The sequence below is a fragment of the Ascaphus truei genome, chromosome 21 (assembly GCF_040206685.1).
Source record: "Ascaphus truei isolate aAscTru1 chromosome 21, aAscTru1.hap1, whole genome shotgun sequence".
Taxonomy (NCBI): domain Eukaryota; kingdom Metazoa; phylum Chordata; class Amphibia; order Anura; family Ascaphidae; genus Ascaphus; species Ascaphus truei.
Window position 1 is genome coordinate 29,888,612 of NC_134503.1, and position 20,325 is coordinate 29,908,936.

Here is a 20,325-nt window from a genome sequence, read left to right on the forward strand (position 1 = left end):
CTCCCTATGACTCCTCCTATTACCCCATATAATTGCTCCCTATAACTCCTCCTATTACCCCATATAACCGCTCCCTACAACTCCTCCAATTACCCCATATAACCACTCCCTATAAATCGTCCAATTACCCCATATAACCGCTCCCTATGACTCCTCCTATTACCCCATATAATTGCTCCTTATAACTCCTCCTATTACCCCATATAACTTCTCCCTATAACTCCTCCTATTACTCCATATAACCCCTCCCTATAACTCCTCCAGGATGGGCTGCAGGTGAGCCAGGATGGCCTTAGACCCAGGGGTTGGTGGCTGTGAGTTGGAGATGGAAGTAGGAGAGGCTGCAGGCTGCAGCGGGGGTGTAGGCCTTGGTGAGGCTGAATGCAAGTTACAGGAGAGTTTGGAGAGAAAGGAAGGGGCAGAACAGAGTCTGCTTAAAAAAGAAGAGAAACAAGCTTTATTGAAGAAGTATAACAGGAAGGTAGACGAATTGGAAATAGAAAATATTAAGTTAAAGAGATGTCGTGGTCGTGAGGTAGACACGCGCAAGAAGCAAATAAATCATCTGCATGTTGAATTAACCCGGTTGGAGGTTGAGATTGCTAAAATAACAGGGGTTCCAGTCAGACAGAAACGTTCCCTTTTAAAAACTATTGAAATGCTAACCCAGTGCTGAACAGGGTGCAGAGCAAAGTGCCAAGCAGGGTGCAGAGCAAAGTGCAGAACAAGGTGCAGATTCATATTGTGGAAACGGTAGCCAAAACCCCATTAAATGCTCTCAAGAAAAGATAAGTTTGGTGACGCCTACAAGAAGTGGGAGAGAAACTAGATCCCAGAACAAGTCTGCAAAGTCTAAAGATAAAACAGAGAACTTATCCCAGGAAAACTCTGATTCAGATCCTGACAGTTTAATTCCACCAACTGCCAAGAAAACCCCAAAGGGTAAAGTTGCACAAAAAAAAGAAAGCAAAGGACTGGAAGCTAAAGGTTTCCACAGGAGAAGGTAACAGCCCTGTAATAGGGTCCAAAGACTTCAGGGAAGGGGACTCACCTCAGGGTGTATCAGACTGTGAGCAAGGATCTGTTCCAGAGCTTCCAGCATCCCAGGGGTTAATAGCAGAAGATCTGAGTAAAAGACCATTGCATGCAAAGAAAGCAGCCGACACCTGTGATGTTGGGTTATCTCAGACTCCCACGCTGGGAGAAGTTAAAGAAATTACAAAGAAATCTGGAGAGCAGCAAAGCAAGAACCTAGAAACTCTGAGAGGAGATCAGCTGGAAATGGAGTTTGTGCCTGAGAGCAGTGAGCCAGAGAACCCACGCTCACCTGGACTTGCAGAACCACACCCATGCTTATTAGCTGGTCCTGGGATTCAGAACTCTGAGAGAGGAGAACAGCAGGTGGTAATTAGCAGCAATGGAGACTGCATTAACCCTGTAGTGCCTGGGAGTGAAGTTAAGGTTGTAGAGACTGAAAGTGCTGCTCCTATCCAAACAGTTCCTGATAGAGTGGCCCAATCAGAAGATGGGGTAAAGCAAAGTAATGGCATCAAGGTAACCCCAGTTCACACAGCACCCTCTTCAGCCTGGAGTGGGAGATCCTTTGTGAGCGCTGTGACCAGAAATGCACAACCTTTAAAAAGGAGAAATGTGGTAAAATTGAGATATAAGGGCACAGAGGAGATGAAGCCTGATAGGATTTTTGTAGGAAAACATCTATTGAAAGAATCTTTGGGCTTCAGTGCAGATGACATTTATGCCCTTATCCATGTTCCAGGTTCATGCGAATACGATGTCAGCTTTAAGAGATCTCAGGCTCTGGACTACTTTTGGACAAAATATGAGAGTCTTAAAAATTCAGAATTATGGAAGTCCTTTGCAGCTATTCCTGTGTCCAAACCGGAAACAAAGTCGGTGACAATTCTCTTCAGACACGAATCAGTCCCAATATCAGATATTCTGATATGGCTTGGCAGACAATGCGAAGTACTGGCTCCACCTACAAGAATTATGGACTCAGAAGAAATTTGGGTTGGAGGTTGGAAGGTGCAAGTCAGACTTTGGCGGCATGGCAATGTTACAAAGCATTTGCCCAACTCCTTCTTCATAGGAAGAGAAAAAGGAAATTGTTTTTACTATGGGCAGCCAACCTTGTGCCATAGATGTGGTTCAGCCAGACATTTAAGCATGTCTTGTGATGTTCTAAAATGCAACTTGTGCCACTCCTTGGGCCACGAGAGGGCAAGTTGTACAAACATCAGATGTAATTTATGCGATAAATTTGGACATTCATACACGAATTGCGCAGAAGCCTGGCATAATATTTCAAAAGTATGGGAGCAGGAAGTGGACTTCGAAGACAATGAAGCACTTTATGACCGGGCCCTGAAAGTTGCAGACAGAATATGTCTGGATCCGCCTGCAGATGGGGTTGGTCTGGTTCAGCCTAGGTATGGTGCTTGCTTAGATCCTCCTGGGGACGGAGCTTGTCCTGGACCACCTGTGGATGCAGTTTGCCCAGAAACACTTACAGAAAAAACAATTATTGTGAGTGTAAACAAGGCCCAGGAAATGTCAGAAGACCCCTTAGAAGGAACCTCCCCAAATCTACTCCCAGCAGGGGAACAATCTGGGGAATCAGATGATCCTACTTTGATGGAAACCCAAGTGAGGGAAAATAATAATAAAGAAAAAGAAAGTGTGCAGATTTGGGCACAGGGGAAAAAGAAAAGGAAGTAAAGCATGGTGAAAAAACTTGGAGGGACCCTTCGACGTCCTGCAGGTCCCGCTGGTAAAGTTCCTCAGGTAGCTACGAAAAACCGTTTTTCTGCTCTCAGAAAGGATTGGGGGTCAAGAGCTGAGGACTCAGACGATGTAGAGGAACTTTCCTTATCCGAAGAGGAACATACTATGGATGTTTCCAGAGAGACAGACTCGGACATGATCCCACCTTCAGTGACCGTCAAGAGGTTTGGGTCATTGGGGTATAATGTGGGGAAAAAGAAAAAGTAATACTGTGTGTTTTTTTTGGGGGGGGGGGGGAGGGGGGCTTAAAATGTTTGTTCATTAATTAATCCTTTAAAGGTAGCAGCTATTAATGTTATAGTTAAGGCTTTTATTTAGTTTCAATTAAAATGTGTATAAAAGGAATGTGAAGTTGCTGTTGAGGAGTAAGGTGGAACAAATGCTGAGTTAATATTGATATAATATAAGTTTGTACATAATGAGCAGTTTTTTTTGTTTGAAATGTTTTTCTATGGAAAGTAATGTTGGAAATTTTTTTCAATAAAAAGAGTTCCTCCTATTACCCCACATAACACTCCCTATAACTCCCAAATCACAAGCTGACACACAATGGGGAAATATAGGGGCAAATCCCCATAATTCATGGATGCTTGGAGGAGCAATAATAAAGTACCCATAATAAGGAATTATTTATCCAAGTTTCCAAGCAGCAAACCTAGATTAGGAACCAAACAGCGGACATTCCTTCAACAAACCCGTGCAAATCCCTGCAAGGTTTTTTATTCCTAAATCTGCTGCTGTTTCCCTGCACTGATAAAGAAACTCCACACGTCCTGCTCAGGTGCATTTATATCATTGATAAAGCAGCAAAATGTGAAAAACACTATACACTTTTTTTTAATTTTTTTTTAAATAAATCAGTTCTGTCGTATTAGATGTTTCCCAACTCCAGTCCTCAGGGACCCCCAACAGGTCAGGTCTTAAGGATATCCCTGCTACAGCACAGGTGGGTCAATCAGCGGCTCAGTCATTGTGACGCAGCCACCTGTGCTGGAGCAGGGATATCCTTAAGACCTGACCTGTTGGGGGTCCCTGAGGACTGGAGTTGGGAAACACTGGATTAGATAATACTGTCTGCATGTTTTTTAACTCCTAATAACATTTTTTTTTTTTTTTAATGTAATGATCATCCTTTGATTGCTACTGCAACCATTTAGAAAGTCATATCCACTTTCTCTTTTGAAACAGGGTCTGACACACCATTGTAAGCTCTGCCCTTTGGCTACAAAGTATCACAAACAGATCTGTTGCTGTGTTCCAAACAGCAGACTGTTTATTGCTCTGAAAGCTGTAACAATAATATGTTACACTTAGTAATATAATGTTACATATCAGCTGCAGCATGTCACAGAGTGCAGCACAAAGTTAGAAGGCGGCCATTTCGTTAGGCACACAAACAGGATTGTTACAGCTTTATAACCGGAGCGCTGAACACTTGCCAACATAGTCCCACAGACCCCGCTGAGCCGTGCTGAGCAGATGAACTTACCCCCTTCATCTGTGATCAGCGCGGCTTTAGCAGTGCGGAGGCTCAGAAAATTTCAGCAGACAAGCAAGTTTAAAATTTGCCGCTCAGGGGAGCGGACACGTGACCGCTCACATCCAATGGGAGCGAGGGACTAGCCCCGTCTCCCGCCACGCCTCCGTCCCCAAAGCGCGCTCACTGCCTCGCCTGCCAGGACACAAAAAAGCTCCAGTTTGAGCAGGCGAGGCAGAGCAGGAGCACGATTCAGCGCGGCCCGAGGCACCAGGCCCGAGGCCTTAGGTAAGAAAGTGGAATTATACATTGTCACACGCTTTACATGTACAAATAAGAAAAAAAAAAAAGGGAGGGGGGAAGTAGTATTGCCGCTTTAACACGGCTCAGTTCTGGCCGACCCCTGCACCCCTTCCATATAAAACATAAGGGGTGAGTGGGGGGTAAACAATGTAACAAGGAAACTGTTCTGTGTGCAGAGAAATGACTCCTCTGGTATATGAAAGTGCACACCCACGTGTGTTACTGCCGGGGGTCCCGGTGATACAGATTAGGGTGGGTAAATATATAACCGTATAAGGTACTACTGGAGGGGTGGCCAACTCCAAACCTCAAGGGCCACCAACAGGTCAGGTTTTCAGGATATCCCTGCTTCAGCACAAGTGGCTCAATCAGTGGCTCAGTCAAAGACTGGCCAACTTCAATCCTCAAAGGCCACCAACAGGTTTTCAGGTGCTTCAGCACAGATGGTGCAGTCTTCGACTGAGCCAGTGATTGAGCCACCTGTGCTGAAGCAGGGATATTCTGCTGGTGGCCCTTGAGGACTGCAGTTGGCCGCCCTGTACTAAGGGCTGGCGTGTGTGCGAGCTCCAGAGCAAGTCACTTACTGGGTCGCAGTGAATAGCGGGGCCATTTTGCGATTAAAATCTTATCTGCCGATTGGCGGTCGATACCTGCGTTACACACAGCGCGTGCCAGTAATAATCCTACACGCGCAGGCTGATCGCTTGGGGGAAAGGCTTTAATAGACAGAAGGATGTCGCTAATGATCGTTATCAGGGGATATTGACTGGTAAATGTGTTTAGTGAATGCCGGCTTAAGAGAGACAAACACTTCAGACAAACTGCGTATAAGAGACAGATCCTGTGGGACGTTTACATCGGGCGGCACGTGTGAATAGTGTCATTATTACCGCTGTCATGGCCTGTGCAGAGGGGCTTTGTGTCAACTTGTACTAACATACAGAAGGAGATATGGGGAGTGGTTAGACGAGGCATTATAGGGAGAGGTTATAGGAGCAGCTAGGGGAGGAGTTATAGGGAGCAGCTAGGGGAGGAGTTATAGGGAGCAGCTAGGGGAGGAGTTATAGGGAGCAGTTAGGGGAGGAGTTATAGGGAGCAGTTAGGGGAGGAGTTATAGGGAGTGGTTATAGGAGCAGTTAGGGGAGGAGTTATAGGGAGCAGTTGGGGGAGGAGTTATAGGGAGCAGTTAGGGGAGGAGTTATAGGGAGAGGTTATATGAGCAGTTAGGGGAGGAGTTATAGGAGCAGTTGGGGGTGGGGGGGTTAGAGGTCATCAACCCTTTCACTGCCAGTGTAAGAGTTACCAGACAGACAGTAGCAAGCTGGACATCATTGCTGACCTGAGGATTTTCTCTGGCGCTTGTTCCCCGGTCACCAGGTCATATCCTCTCTCCAGTGTGTTGTACGGCCAGGGTCTAGAGAGAGAAGGAGCAGATTGACAGCAAGCCTGGCACACTGTCCCCAGGGTCCCCATCTCACACACCGTCCCCATACAGCCTGCATAACACCTTCTCTACTGGTGCAGGCAGCAGGTTAATGACAAACTGCTAGCAGGCAATCTCCTAATGTCCCCCACTCTCATGTAACATAACCACCAGCAATGTCACAATGCCACCCCTCATGTCATGCTGTCACAATGCCACCCCCTCATGTCATGCTGTCACTAGCGAGGTCACAATGCCACCCCTCATGTCATGCTGTCAAAATGCCACCCCCTCATGTCATGCTGTCACTAGCGAGGTCACAATGCCACCCCTCATGTCATGCTGTCAAAATGCCACCCCCTCATGTCATGCTGTCACTAGCGAGGTCACAATGCCACCCCCTCATGTCATGCTGTCACTAGTGAGTTCACAATGCCACCCCTCATGTCATGCTGTCACAATGCCACCCCCTCATGTCATGCTGTCACTAGTGAGTTCACAATGCCACCCCTCATGTCATGCTGTCACAATGCCACCCCCTCATGTCATGCTGTCACTAGCGAGGTCACAATGCCACCCCCTCATGTCATGCTGTCACTAGTGAGTTTACAATGCCACCCCTCATGTCATGCTGTCACAATGCCACCCCCTCATGTCATGCTGTCACTAGCGAGGTCACAATGCCACCCCCTCATGTCATGCTGTCACTAGCGAGGTCACAGCTGCATTCATTATGAACCCCTTCAGTCTACATCTGAGTCCCCCCAAAGGCATCAGATGCCTGAAGGGGTTCCCCAAGAGCTGCTCCCTTCTGCACATAACCAGCGCGCTATGGGTTAATCCCTACTGCTGTGTTTCATAAGCCCCACCCCCCCTCCACCCTCTGGAATACTGATGAACTGGAGGACAAAGGGACTCTGAAATCACAGCTGCATTCATTCTGAACTCCTTCAGTCTACATCTGCGTCGCTCCAAAGGCGCACAGCCGAAGGGCAGCCGAAGGGCAGCCGAAGGGTGCGAGCCGTTAGCTGATGTTTGTTGTTGTTAAAATTGCTCTATTTCAATCTGAAACTCACCAGCCCTTTATTCCCTGCACCCAATTTTCCAACTCTATCTGTTCATGAAATGTCTGAATTGACTGTATAACCCGGTTCTTTTAATGTAACCATGTATTATTATAACGCTGTGCACAGGACATACGTGAAAACGAGACGTAACTCTCACTGTGTTACTTCCTGTAACATATTTTATACATAAATAAACAATGTCACCCTCTCATGTCATGCTGTCACTAGCAAGGTCACAATGTCACCCTCTCACTAGCGAGGTCACAATGTCACCTCCTCCTGTCATGCTGTCACAAGCGAGGTCACAATGTCACCGCCTCATGTCATGCTATCACAAGCAAGGTCACAATGTCACCCCCTCATGTCATGCTGTCACTAGCGAGTTCACAATGTCACCGCCTCATGTCATGCTGTCACTAGCAAGGTCACAATGTCACCCTCTCACTAGCGAGGTCACAATGTCACCTCCTCCTGTCATGCTGTCACAAGCGAGGTCACAATGTCACCGCCTCATGTCATGCTATCACAAGCAAGGTCACAATGTCACCCCCTCATGTCATGCTGTCACTAGCGAGGTCACAATGTCACCGCCTCATGTCATGCTGTCACTAGCGAGGTCACAATGTCATCCCCTCATGTCATGTCACTAGCGAGGTCACAATGTCACCCGCCTCATGTCATGCTGTCACTAGCGAGGTCACGATGCCACCCCCCTCATGTCATTCTGTCACTAGCAAGGTCACAATGGCACCCACTCATGTCATGCTGTCACTAGCGAGGTCACAATGCCACCCCCTCATGTCATGCTGTCACTAGCGAGGTCACAATGTCACCCCCTTATGTCATTCTGACACTAGCGAGGTCACAATGCCACCCTCATGTCATGCTGTCACTAGCGAGGTCACAATGTCACCCTCATGTCATTCTGTCACTAGTGAGGTCACAATGTCACCCCCTCATGTCATACTGTCACTAGCGAGGTCACAATGTCACCGCATCATGTCATGCTGTAACTAGCGAGGTCACAATGTCACCTCATGTCATCCTGTCACTAGGGAGGTCACAATGTCACCCTCTCATGTCATGCTGTCACTAGCGAGGTCACAATGTCACTCTCATGTCCTGCTGTCACTAGTGAGGTCACAATGTCACCCCCTCATGTCGTTCTGTCACTAGTGAGGTCACAATGTCACCCGCTCATGTCATACTGTCACTAGCGAAGTCACAATGTCACCACCTCGTGTCATGCTGTCACTAGCGAGGTCACAATGTCACCCTCTCATGTCATGCTGTCACTAGCGAGGTCACAATGCCACCCCCTCATGTCATGCTGTCACTAGCGAGGTCACAATGCCACCCACTCATGTCATGCTGTCACTAGCGAGGTCACAATGTCACCTCCTCATGTCATCCTGTCACTAGCGAGGTCACAATGTTACCCTCTCATATCATACTGTCATTAGCGAGGTCACAATGCCACCTAGTCATGCCATGCTGTCACTAGTGAGGTCACAATGTCACCCTCTCATGTCATTCTGTCACTAGCGAGGTCACAATGTCACCGCCTCATGTCATACTGTCACTAGCGATGTCACAATGTCACCGCATCATGTCTTGCTGTAACTAGCGAGGTCACAATGTCACCTCATGTCATCCTGTCACTAGGGAGGTCACAATGTCACCCTCTCATGTCATGCTGTCACTAGCGAGGTCACAATGTCACTCTCATGTCATGCTGTCACTAGTGAGGTCACAATGTCACTCTCATGTCGTTCTGTCACTAGCGAGGTCACAATGTCACCCGCTCATGTCATGCTGTCACTAGCGAAGTCACAATGTCACTACCTCGTGTCATGCTGTCACTAGCGAGGTCACAATGTCACCCTCTCATGTCATACTGTCACTAGCGAGGTCACAATGCCACCCCCTCATGTCATGCGGTCACTAGCGAGGTCACAATGCCACCCTGTCATGTCATACTGTCACTAGCGAGGTCACAATGCCACCCCCTCATGTCATGCTGTCACTAGCGAGGTCACAATGCCACCCACTCATGTCATGCTGTCCACTAGCGAGGTCACAATGTCACCTCCTCATGTCATCCTGTCACTAGTGAGGTCACAATGCCACCCTCATGTCATGCTGTCACTAGCGAGGTCACAATGTCACCCTCATGTCATGCTGTCACTAGTGAGGTCACAACGTCACCCTCTCATGTCATACTGTCACTAGCGAGGTCACAACGTCACCCTCTCATGTCATACTGTCACTAGCGAGGTCACAACGTCACCCCCCTCATGTCATGCTGTCACTAGCGAGATCACAATGTCACCCCCTCATGTCATGTTGTCACTAGCGAGGTCACAATGTCACCCACTCATTTTGCGCCGCAGCCTCATGTGACACTACCAAACACATAGGTCACACATATCACCGAAGGTCACATTGTCACCCCCCTCACGACAGTCACCCCGTACATCACACGACCAAACCTTGTCAAACTGTCACCCCCCATTTCAAACAGCAACCACACTAACACCCCCCTCACGTCACACCTCACCCCCCTCACGTCACACTGACCCCCCCACACGTCACACTGACCCGCCCCTCACGTCACACTCACCCCCCTCACGTCACAATGACGCCCCCTCACGTCACACTGACGCCCCCTCACGTCACACTGACGCCCCCTCACGTCACACTGACGTCACCTCACGTCACACTGACGCCCCTTCACGTCACACTGACGCCCCTTCACGTCACACTGACGCCCCCTCACGTCACACTGACGCCCCCCCCACTTCACGTCACACTGACGCCCTCTCACGTCATGCCGTCCCCTGGACCTACCCCTGGTAGTTGCTGCCACCCTGACAATCATAGGACTTACCCCTGACTTTGCCCCCAGTTGCTGCGCACACAGAGGTGTCGTGTGAGTGGGGTCCGGAGAATACCCCTCGTGACAGCTGCACTCACCTGAGGGACAATGAGACAGGTCAGAGTCACCCTCACATCACTCACCACCTCTCAAAGAGTAACCAAATGCTCACTCCGTTTAACATTGCAATCCCTTCTACCCGACAGAAAAGTCACCGCCCACCGTTCCCTCCTAATCCTCCTCAGACCCTTCTGAGCGGGAGAAACTCCTTTGCAAAGCTCTATTGCCTGGGGATAGAACAACATGGCAGATAGACGAAGCTGAGGCTTTTAATGCCAGTCTGATGAGTTCACTGCCCTCACTTGGGAGGAAGAGCAATTAAAGTCAGAGTGAGACCAGCAGGGGATTCTGGGAGAGCAAAGAGTAGCCACATAGTTTCTCCGATAAAGCGGCCAATCCTTAAAACTGAATACAATTGTTTAGAAAACAGTAGATCTTGAATAGCCCTTTCTATGTGGGCTGTTTGGCTAGTTGATTTTGGCGGATACCCCTTTTAACCCCTTAACCAGCTAGTCCTCATCTTAGCACCAACTATTGAAATTCAGATTTAACCCAGACTGTGCAAGCAGCTGCTGCAGTCTTTTCCTGATAGAGAAAGGAGGAAGAAGGGAGGGAGAGGGGGTAAGAGGGAGGAATAAGGGAGGGAGAGGGGGGTAGGAGATGGGGGGTAAGAGAGAGAAAGGAGGGAAGAGGGAGAGAGAGAGGAAGGAGGGGGAGAGAGAGAGGAATTAGGGGATGGAGGGGAGAGAGGAAGGAGGGGGGAGGGAGAGAGAGAGAAATTAGGGGAGGGAGGGGAGAGAGGAAGGAGGGGAGAGAGAAAGGAGGGAGATGGGGATGTGAGAGAACGGAGGGAGAGGGGGATGTGAGAGAGAAAGGAGGGAGAGGAGGATGTGAGAAAGGAGGGTGAGGGGAAGGCGAGAGAGAAAGGAGGGAGAGGAGGTAAGATAGAGAGGAGGGAGATGGGGTGGTGAGAGAGAAAGGAGGGAGGGGTTTAGGGAGAAAGAGGGGGGGTGTGAGAGAGATGGAGGGAGAGGGTGTGAGAGAGAGGAGGGATAGGGGGAGGGGGGCGAGGTAAAGAGAGGGGGAGAGAGGGGCGAGGGGGGGGGAGAGAGGGGCGAGGGGGGGGAGAGAGGGGCGAGGGGGGGGGAGAGAGGGGCGAGAGGGGGGGGAGAGAGGGGCGAGAGGGGGGGGAGAGAGGGGCGAGGGGGGGGGGAGAGAGGGGCGAGGGGGGGGGGAGAGAGGGGCGAGGGGGGGGGGGAGAGAGGGGCGAGGGGGGGGAGAGGGGCGAGGGGGGGGGGGAGAGAGGGGCGAGGGGGGGGGAGAGAGGGGCGAGGGGGGGGGGAGAGAGGGCGAGGGGGGGGGAGAGAGGGGCGAGGGGGGGGGAGAGAGAGGGGCGAGGGGGGGGGGGAGAGAGGGGCGAGGGGGGGGGGAGAGAGGGGCGAGGGGGGGGGGGGGAGAGAGGTGCGAGGGGGGGGGAGAGAGGTGCGAGGGGGGGGGAGAGAGGGGCGAGGGGGGGGGGAGAGAGGTGCGAGGGGGGGGGGAGAGAGGTGCGAGGGGGGGGGGAGAGAGGGGCGAGGGGGGGGGGAGAGAGGGGCGAGGGGGGGGGAGAGAGGGGCGAGGGGGGGGGGAGAGAGGGGCGAGGGGGGGGGAGAGAGGGGCGAGGGGGGGGAGAGAGGAAGGGAAAGAAAGGGGGTGAGAGGAGGAAAGAGAGGAAGGAGAGCAGGGGAGAGGGCGAGAGGTGGGTGTCGAAGAGACAGGAAGGGGAGAGAGAGGAGAGGGAGAGTAGGGGAAACAGAGAGAGAGAAGGTTAGAAGGGGGGAAAGAGAGAGAAGGTTAGAAGGGGGGAAAGAGAGAGAAGGTTAGAAGGGGTGGGGGAGAAAAGAGAGAATGCGAGAGAGAGGAAAGATGGAGATAAGGACAGAGTGAGGCAGTGTCACCTTGTGGGGCAGATACAGCCAGCACTTGGGAATCCCACACACGGTGCGACAAGGACGAGCTTATGAAATATTCAGCACGTTAAACCTGTCCAGGATGAGGGATGAAAGGTCTGAGGCTGTGTCCCTGTCCCTGTGATATAGTGCCTGTCGTCTCAGTGAGATACAGAGAGACCGCCCCACTCACATACAGTACACCCAGCAGACACTTCCCACGTACCCGACCTAAAAAAACTGCCTTCGCTAAACAATTTAACAGTCTGGGTGGCTTCCTTCAACCAATCTAATCGTGCTAAAAGCAAAGATTTGGCTTCTATTTGTTTGTTTGTTAATTCATTGTAAATTGTATTTCTTAAAAGGCCTCAGAATGGGGAAGCGTTTGCCACTCAAGTATTTTCCTTACTCTTAGCCCACCCTGTTCCTTATCAGCAAACCAATAAAGGTAAGAGGAATGGGAGAGAGGGGGCTTTGCCTGTGCAAACTCTTGTTGAACATACGACAGGGAGCAGCCTGAGGTACCACACCCCTCCCAAGTCTCAGCTGCCAAAAACGTGTGAAATGTGGCTAGGATGCCTACAACAGTATATCATCAGTATATATAGTCATATACACAAAGCAGACCGTGAAATGCAAGTGTGAAAAAGTGCATCAAATGCCAACTGCAGCTCCGGAAACACAAAGGAAAAACTGTTCAAGTGCGCACTCACATCACTGTTACCTGGCGAGTGCACACTCACATCACTGTTACATGGTGAGTGTGCACTCACGCATGTAACAGTTACATGGTGAGTGTGCATTCATGTCGCTGTTACATTATGGCTACATGATGAGTGCGCACTCACAGTACTGGTACATGATGAGTGCACACTCAGACCACTGGTACATGATGAGTGCACACTCAAACCACTGGCACTTGATAAGTGCACATGCATATCACTGTTACATAGTGAGTGCACACTCACGTCACCGTCACATGGTGAGTGCACACTCACATCGCTGTTACCTTGTGAGTGCGCTTTCACGTCACTGTTACATAGTGAGTGCGCGGTCACATCACTGTTACGTGGTGAGTGCGCACTCGCGTCACTGTGATATGGTGAGTGCACATTAATGTCACTGTCATATGGTGAGTGCACACTCACACCACTGTTACATGGTGAGTGTGCATTCACGGCACTGTTGCATAGTGAGTGTGCACTCACATCACCGTTACATGGCAAGTTCGCACTCACATCACTGTCACCTGGTGAGTGCACACTCACGGCGCTGTTACCTTGTGAGTGCGCATTCACATCACTGTTACATAGTGAGTGCGCAGTCACATCACTGTTACGTGGTGAGTGCACACTCACGTCACTGTTACCTGGTGAGTGCACTCACATAACTTACCTGGTGAATGCGCACCCACGGCACTGTTACATAGTGAGTCCGCACTCACGTCACTGTTACCTGGTTAAAATTTTGAAAAGCATCTGCACAATGTTTTGCTATATTTTTATTGAGAGTCACATCTCCCCCACCCTCCTATTCATGAGGAGATATAGGAGAGGGAGAGGCCCTAGGAGGGACTGACCCCTTAACCATGTCACTGCCATTAGTATACTTTGCTCCCAGGAGGACTGACCCCTTAACCATGTCACTGCCATTAGTACACTTTGCTCCCTGAGGGACTGACTCTTTAACCATGTTGAGACTGACCCCTTAACCATGTCACTACCATTAGTACACTTTGCCCCTAGGAGGGATTGACCCCTTAACGCTGTCACTACCATTAGTACACTTTGTCCTAGGAGGGACTGACCACTTAACCATGTCACTGCCATTAGTACACTTTGTTCCTAGGAGGGGCTGACCACTTAACCATGTCACTGTAATTAGTACACTTTGCTCCCAGGAGGGACTGACCCATTATACGTCACTGCCATTAGTACAGAAGTAGGCGATTTACTGGAATTCAGTGTTCCCAGAGAAAAAGATAAATACTGTATACAGGTATTTATTTTTCACAGGATACAGATAAGTGAGACGTGACATCCCAGGGGATTGAACCTTTCTAAAGATCCAATGACACTGAATAAGCTGATTTAGATTGGTTTGGTCATTGATCTGCTAATGGTACTGGCCCTTTAACCTCTTCCCCTGCCAGAGAGGCCTTAAACACCCTGCCGAGGGGTCAGTCGGCTATATAGTTCAGCAGGTTTTACACAGGTTATACTGTCCCAAAGAGCTAGCAATCTAATGCAGATTGCCTGTGTCACGAGATGCAGTGGCTTGCTAAACAATAGGAAGAACTTTAGCTGCACTGCCCCACTTTAAAGGCAGAGCGATATAACACGCAGATATAATAACACACAGAGCGATATAATAACACGCAGAGTGATATAATAACACGCAGATATAATAAAACGCAGAGCGATATAATAACACGCAGAGAGCTATAATAACACGCAGAGAGCTATAATAACACGCAGAGCGATATAATAACACGGAGAGATATAATAACGCGCAGAGAGATATAATAGCAAGCAGAGAGCTATAATAATGTGCAGAGAGCTATAATAACACGCAGAGGGATATAATAACACGCAGAGCGATATAATAACATAATAACACTCAGAGAGCTATAATAACACACAGAGCGATATAATAACACGCAGAGCGATATAATAACACACAGAGCGATATAATAACATAATAACACGCAGAGAGCTATAATAACACACAGAGCGATATAATAACATGCAGAGCGATATAATAACACGCAGGGCGATATAATAACACGCAGGGCGATATAATAACGCGCCGATCGATATAATAACACGCAGAGAAATAATAACGCACAGAGCGCTATAACACGCAGAGCGATATAATAACACGCATAGCGATATAATAACACGCAGGGCGATATAATAACACAGGGAGATATAATAACACGCAGAGATATAATAACACGCAGGGCGATATATAGTAATAACACGCAGAGCGATATAACACACAGAGCGATATAATAACACGCAGGGCGATATAATAACACGCAGGGCGATATAATAACACGCAGAGATATAATAACACACAGAGCTACAAGAGATATAATAACATGCAGAGCTACAAGAGATATGATAACACGCAGGGCGATATATAGTAATAACAGGGCGATATAATAACGCGCCGATCGATATAATAACACGCAGAGAAATAATAACGCGCAGAGCGATATAATAACACGCAGAGCGATATAATAACACGCAGAGCGATATAATAACACGCAGAGCGATATAATAACACGCAGGGCGATATAATAACACGCAGGGCGATATAATAACACGCAGGGCGATATAATAATGCGCAGAGCGATATAATAACACGCAGGGCGATATACAGTAATAACACGCAGAGAGATATAATAACACGCAGGGCGATATACAGTAATAAAACGCAGAGCGATATAATAACACACAGAGATATAATAACACGCAGAGCGATATAATAACACGCAGAGAGATATAATAACACGCAGAGATATAATAACACGCAGAGCGATATAATAACACACAGAGCTACAAGAGATATAATAACACGCAGAGATATAATTACACGCAGAGAGATAATAACACGGTGAGAGATAATAACACGCAGAGACATAATAACACGCAGAGCGATATAATAACACGCAGAGCGATATAATAACACATAGAGCGATATAATAACACGCAGAGCGATATAATAACACGCAGAGAGATATAATAATGTGCAGAGATATAACACGCAGAGATATAATAACGCGCAGAGATATAATAATGCGCAGAGAGATATAATAACGCGCAGAGATATAATAACGCACAGAGAGATAATAACACGCAGAGAGATATAATAACGCGCAGAGATATAATAATACGCAGAGAGATATAACATGCAGATATAATAACACGCAGAGAGATATAATAACGCGCAGAGAGATATAATAACGCGCAGAGAGATATAATAACGCGCAGAGAGATATAATAACGCGCAGAGAGATAATAACACACAGAGAGATAATAACATGCAGAGATATATAATAACGCGCAGAGAGATATAATAACACGCAGAGAGATATAATAACACGCAGAGATACAATTACACGCAGAGCGATATAGTAACACGCAGAGCAATATAATAACACGCAGGGCGATATAATAACACGCAAGATATAATAACACGCAGAGCGATATAATAACACGCAGAGCGATATAATAAAACACAGGGCGATATAATAACACGATATAATAACACCGCAGAAATATAATAACACGCAGAGATATAATAACACGCAGAGAGATATAATAACACGCAGAGCGATATAATAACACGCAGAGATATAATAACACACAGAGCTAATTGATATAATAACACGCAGAGCGATATAATAACGCGCAGAGAGATATAATAACGCGCAGAGATATAATAACGCGCAGAGAGATATAATAACACGCAGAGATACAATAACGCACAGAGAGATACAATAACAAGCAGAGATATAATAACACACAGAGCGATATAATAACACGCAGAGCGATACAATAACACGCAGGGCGATATAATAACATGCAGGACGATATAATAACACGCAAGGCGATTATAATAACACGCAGGGCGATATAATAATGCGCAGAGCGATATAATAACACGCAGGGCGATATAATAACACGCAGGGCGATATACAGTAATAACACGCAGAGAGATATAATAACACGCAGGGCGATATACAGTAATAAAACGCAGAGCGATATAATAACATACAGAGCGATATAATAACACACAGAGATATAATAACACGCAGAGCGATATAATAACACGCAGAGAGATATAATAACACGCAGAGATATAATAACACGCAGAGCCATATAATAACACACAGAGCTACAAGAGATATAATAACATGAGAGATACAATAACACGCAGAGATATAATTACACGCAGAGAGATAATAACACGGTGAGAGATAATAACACGCAGAGACATAATAACACGCAGAGCGATATAACAACACGCAGAGCGATATAATAACACATAGAGCGATATAATAACACGCAGAGAGATATAATAATGTGCAGAGATATAAACACGCAGAGATATAATAACGCGCAGAGATATAATAATGCGCAGAGAGATATAATAAGGCGCAGAGAGATATAATAACGCACAGAGGAGATAATAACACGCAGAGAGATATAATAACGCGCAGAGATATAATAATACGCAGAGAGATATAACATGCAGATATAATAACGCGCAGAGAGATATAATAACGCGCAGAGATAATAACACGCAGAGATATAATAACGCGCAGAGAGATATAATAACGCGCAGAGAGATAATAACGCACAGAGAGATAATAACATGCAGAGATATATAATAACGCGCAGAGAGATATAATAACACGCAGAGAGATATAATAACACGCAGAGAAATAATAACGCGCAGAGCGATATTAATAACACGCAGAGCGATATAATAACACGCAGAGCGATATAATAACACGCAGAGCGATATAATAACACGCAGGGCGATATAATAACACGCAGAGCGATACAATAACACGCAGGGCGATATAATAACATGCAGGACGATATAATAACACGCAAGGCGATATAATAACACGCAGGGCGATATAATAACGCGCAGAGAGATATAATAACACGCAGAGAGATATAATAACACGCAGAGAGATATAATAACGCGCAGAGAGATATAATAACGCGCAGAGATATAATAACGCGCAGAGATATATAATAACGCGCAGAGAGATATAATAACACGCAGAGAGATATAATAACACGCAGAGAGATATAATAACACGCAGAGAGATAATAACGCGCAGAGAGATATAATAACACGCAGAGATAATAACGCGCAGAGAGATAATAACGCGCAGAGAGATATAATAACATGCAGAGAGATAATAACGCAGAGAGATATAATAACACGCAGAGAGATATAATAACGCGCAGAGAGATATAATAACGCGCAGAGAGATATAATAACGCGCAGAGAGATATATCATGCAGAGCGATATAATAACGCGCAGAGAGATATAATAACACGCAGGAGAGATATAATAACACGCAGAGAGGTGTAAGATATAATAATGCGCAGAGAGATAATAACGCGCAGAGAGATATAATAACGCGCAGAGAGATATAATAACGCGCAGAGAGATATATCATGCAGAGCGATATAATAACGCGCAGAGGAGATATAATAACGCGCAGAGAGATATAATAACACGCAGAGAGATATAATAATGCGCAGAGAGATAATAACGCGCAGAGATATAATAACGCGCAGAGAGATATAATAACGCGCAGAGAGATAATAACATGCAAAGAGACCCTCAACCCCTACTCCCCCCCCCTCTGCTCTGCCCAGACCCTTCCTCCCCCCCCCCCCGCTTTATCAGGTCCCTCACTCCCCCCGCTCTGCCAGGGCCTTCAAACCCGCCGCCCCTGACTGGTCCCTCACCACCCCCCCCCCCCGGCTCTGCCAGGACACACTCTCCCCCCCCCCCCCCCCATGCTCTGCCAGGACCCTTACCCCCCCCCGCTCTGCTAGGACCCACAACCGCCCCCAACCCCCGCTCTGCCAGGACCTTCAAACCACCGCCCCCCCCCTTGACTAGTCGCTCAACCCCCCCCCCCCTGCCCCTCACTCCCCCCGCCCTGCTAGGTCCCTCACTCTCCCCCCCCCCACTTTGCCAGGAACTCTCAACCCCCCCCCCAGCTCTGCCAAGACCCTTAATCCCCCCGCCCCTCGCTCTGCCAGGGCCTTCAAACCCCCCCGACTGGTCCCACTCCCCCCCACCCCTCTGCCTGCTCCCTCCCCCCTCCCCCCCGCTCTGCCTGCTCCCTCTCCCCCCCCCCCCGCTCTGCCTGCTCCCTCTCCCCTCCCCCCCCGCTCTGCCTGCTCCCTCTCCCCCTCCCCCCCCGCCCTCTTGCCTGCTCCCTCTCCCCTCCTCCCCCCCGCTCTGCCAGGTTCCTCACTCCCCCCCTCCCATTCTGCCTGCTCCCTCTCCCCTCCCCCCCCGCTCTGCCTGCTCCCTCTCCCCTCCCCCCCCCCGCTCTGCCTGCTCCCTCTCCCCTCCCCCCCCCTGCTCTGCCAGGTTCCTCACTCCCCCCCACCCCGCTCTGCCTGCTCCCTCACTCCCCCCCACCCCGCTCTGCCTGCTCCCTCTCCCTCCCCCCCGCTCTGCCTGCTCCGTCTCCCCCCCCCCGCTCTGGCCAGGTTCCTCACTCCCCCCCACCCCGCTCTGCCTGCTCCCTCTCCCCTCCCCCCCCCGCTCTGCCTGCTCCCTCACTCCCCCCCCACCCCGCTCTGCCTGCTCCCTCACTCCCCCCCACCCCGCTCTGCCTGCTCCCCTCTCCCCTCTCCCCCGCTCTGCCTGGTCCCTCACTCCCCCCCACCCCGCTCTGCCTGCTCCCTCTCCCCTCCCCCCGCTCTGCCTGCTCCCTCACTCCCCCCCACCCCGCTCTGCCTGCTCCCTCTCCCCTCCCCCCGCTCTGCCTGCTCCCTCACTCCCCCCCACCCCGCTCTGCCTGCTCCCTCACTCCCCCCCACCCCGCTCTGCCTGCTCCCTCTCCCCTCCCCCCCGCTCTGCCTGCTCCCTCACTCCCCCCCACCCCGCTCTGTCTGCTCCCTCACTCCCCCCCACCCCGCTCTGCCTGCTCCCTCTCCCCTCCCCCCGCTCTGCCTGCTCCCTCACTCCCCCCTCCTGCTCTGCCTGCTCTCTCACTCCCCCCCCCCATTCTGCCTGCTCCCTCACTCTGCCCCCTCCCGCTATGCCTGCTCCATTGCTCTCACCCCCCTCGCTCCCCCCACTCAGCCTTCTCCCGCGCCCTCCTCGCTCTGCTTGCTCCCCCCCCCCCTGCCCGTACCCTCGCCCATACCTGCCCACTCCCTCGCCCCCTCCTAGCCTCCGTATTACTCTGCTGGAACTGCTTAGCATGCAGGATCCCTGTTTCCCAGCGCGGGAGGGATCATTACTTTCTGACACTAATGATATAACAAATATGTGCCCAGCCAGGCACGGGCGGAGGGAAGCGGCTGGCGAGGGGAGGGTGGAGGCGTGACGAGGCCGCGTGGTGCTGCGAGTGTGACGCTCCTCTATCGCTGCCTCCCATCCGTCTTGTGAACGCTGTCACTGTCTACGGGCAAAGTCCCCAAAGGGCAAACACGGGGGGGAGGGGGCAATGTCCCCAAAGGGCAAACACGGGGGGGGGGGCAATGTCCCCAAAGGGCAAACACGGGGGGGGGCAATGTCCCCAAAGGGCAAACACGGGGGGGGGCGCAATGTCCCCAAAAGGCAAACACGGGGGGGGGGGGGCAATTCATTCAAGAAAATG

At 49.5% G+C, this 20,325-nt stretch overlaps 1 protein-coding gene across 1 annotated transcript in view; it reads right to left on the reverse strand.

Annotated features, from left to right (window-relative positions):
* The window catches only part of ASTN2 (astrotactin 2), a 440,720-nt gene that overhangs the window by 236,050 nt on the left and 184,345 nt on the right, over nucleotides 1-20,325 (reverse strand). Inside the window, 3 exon segments of the mRNA XM_075579436.1 lie at nucleotides 5,925-5,999; nucleotides 9,966-10,006; nucleotides 10,008-10,051. Of these exon segments, the coding sequence (XP_075435551.1) occupies nucleotides 5,925-5,999; nucleotides 9,966-10,006; nucleotides 10,008-10,051 (160 nt within the window).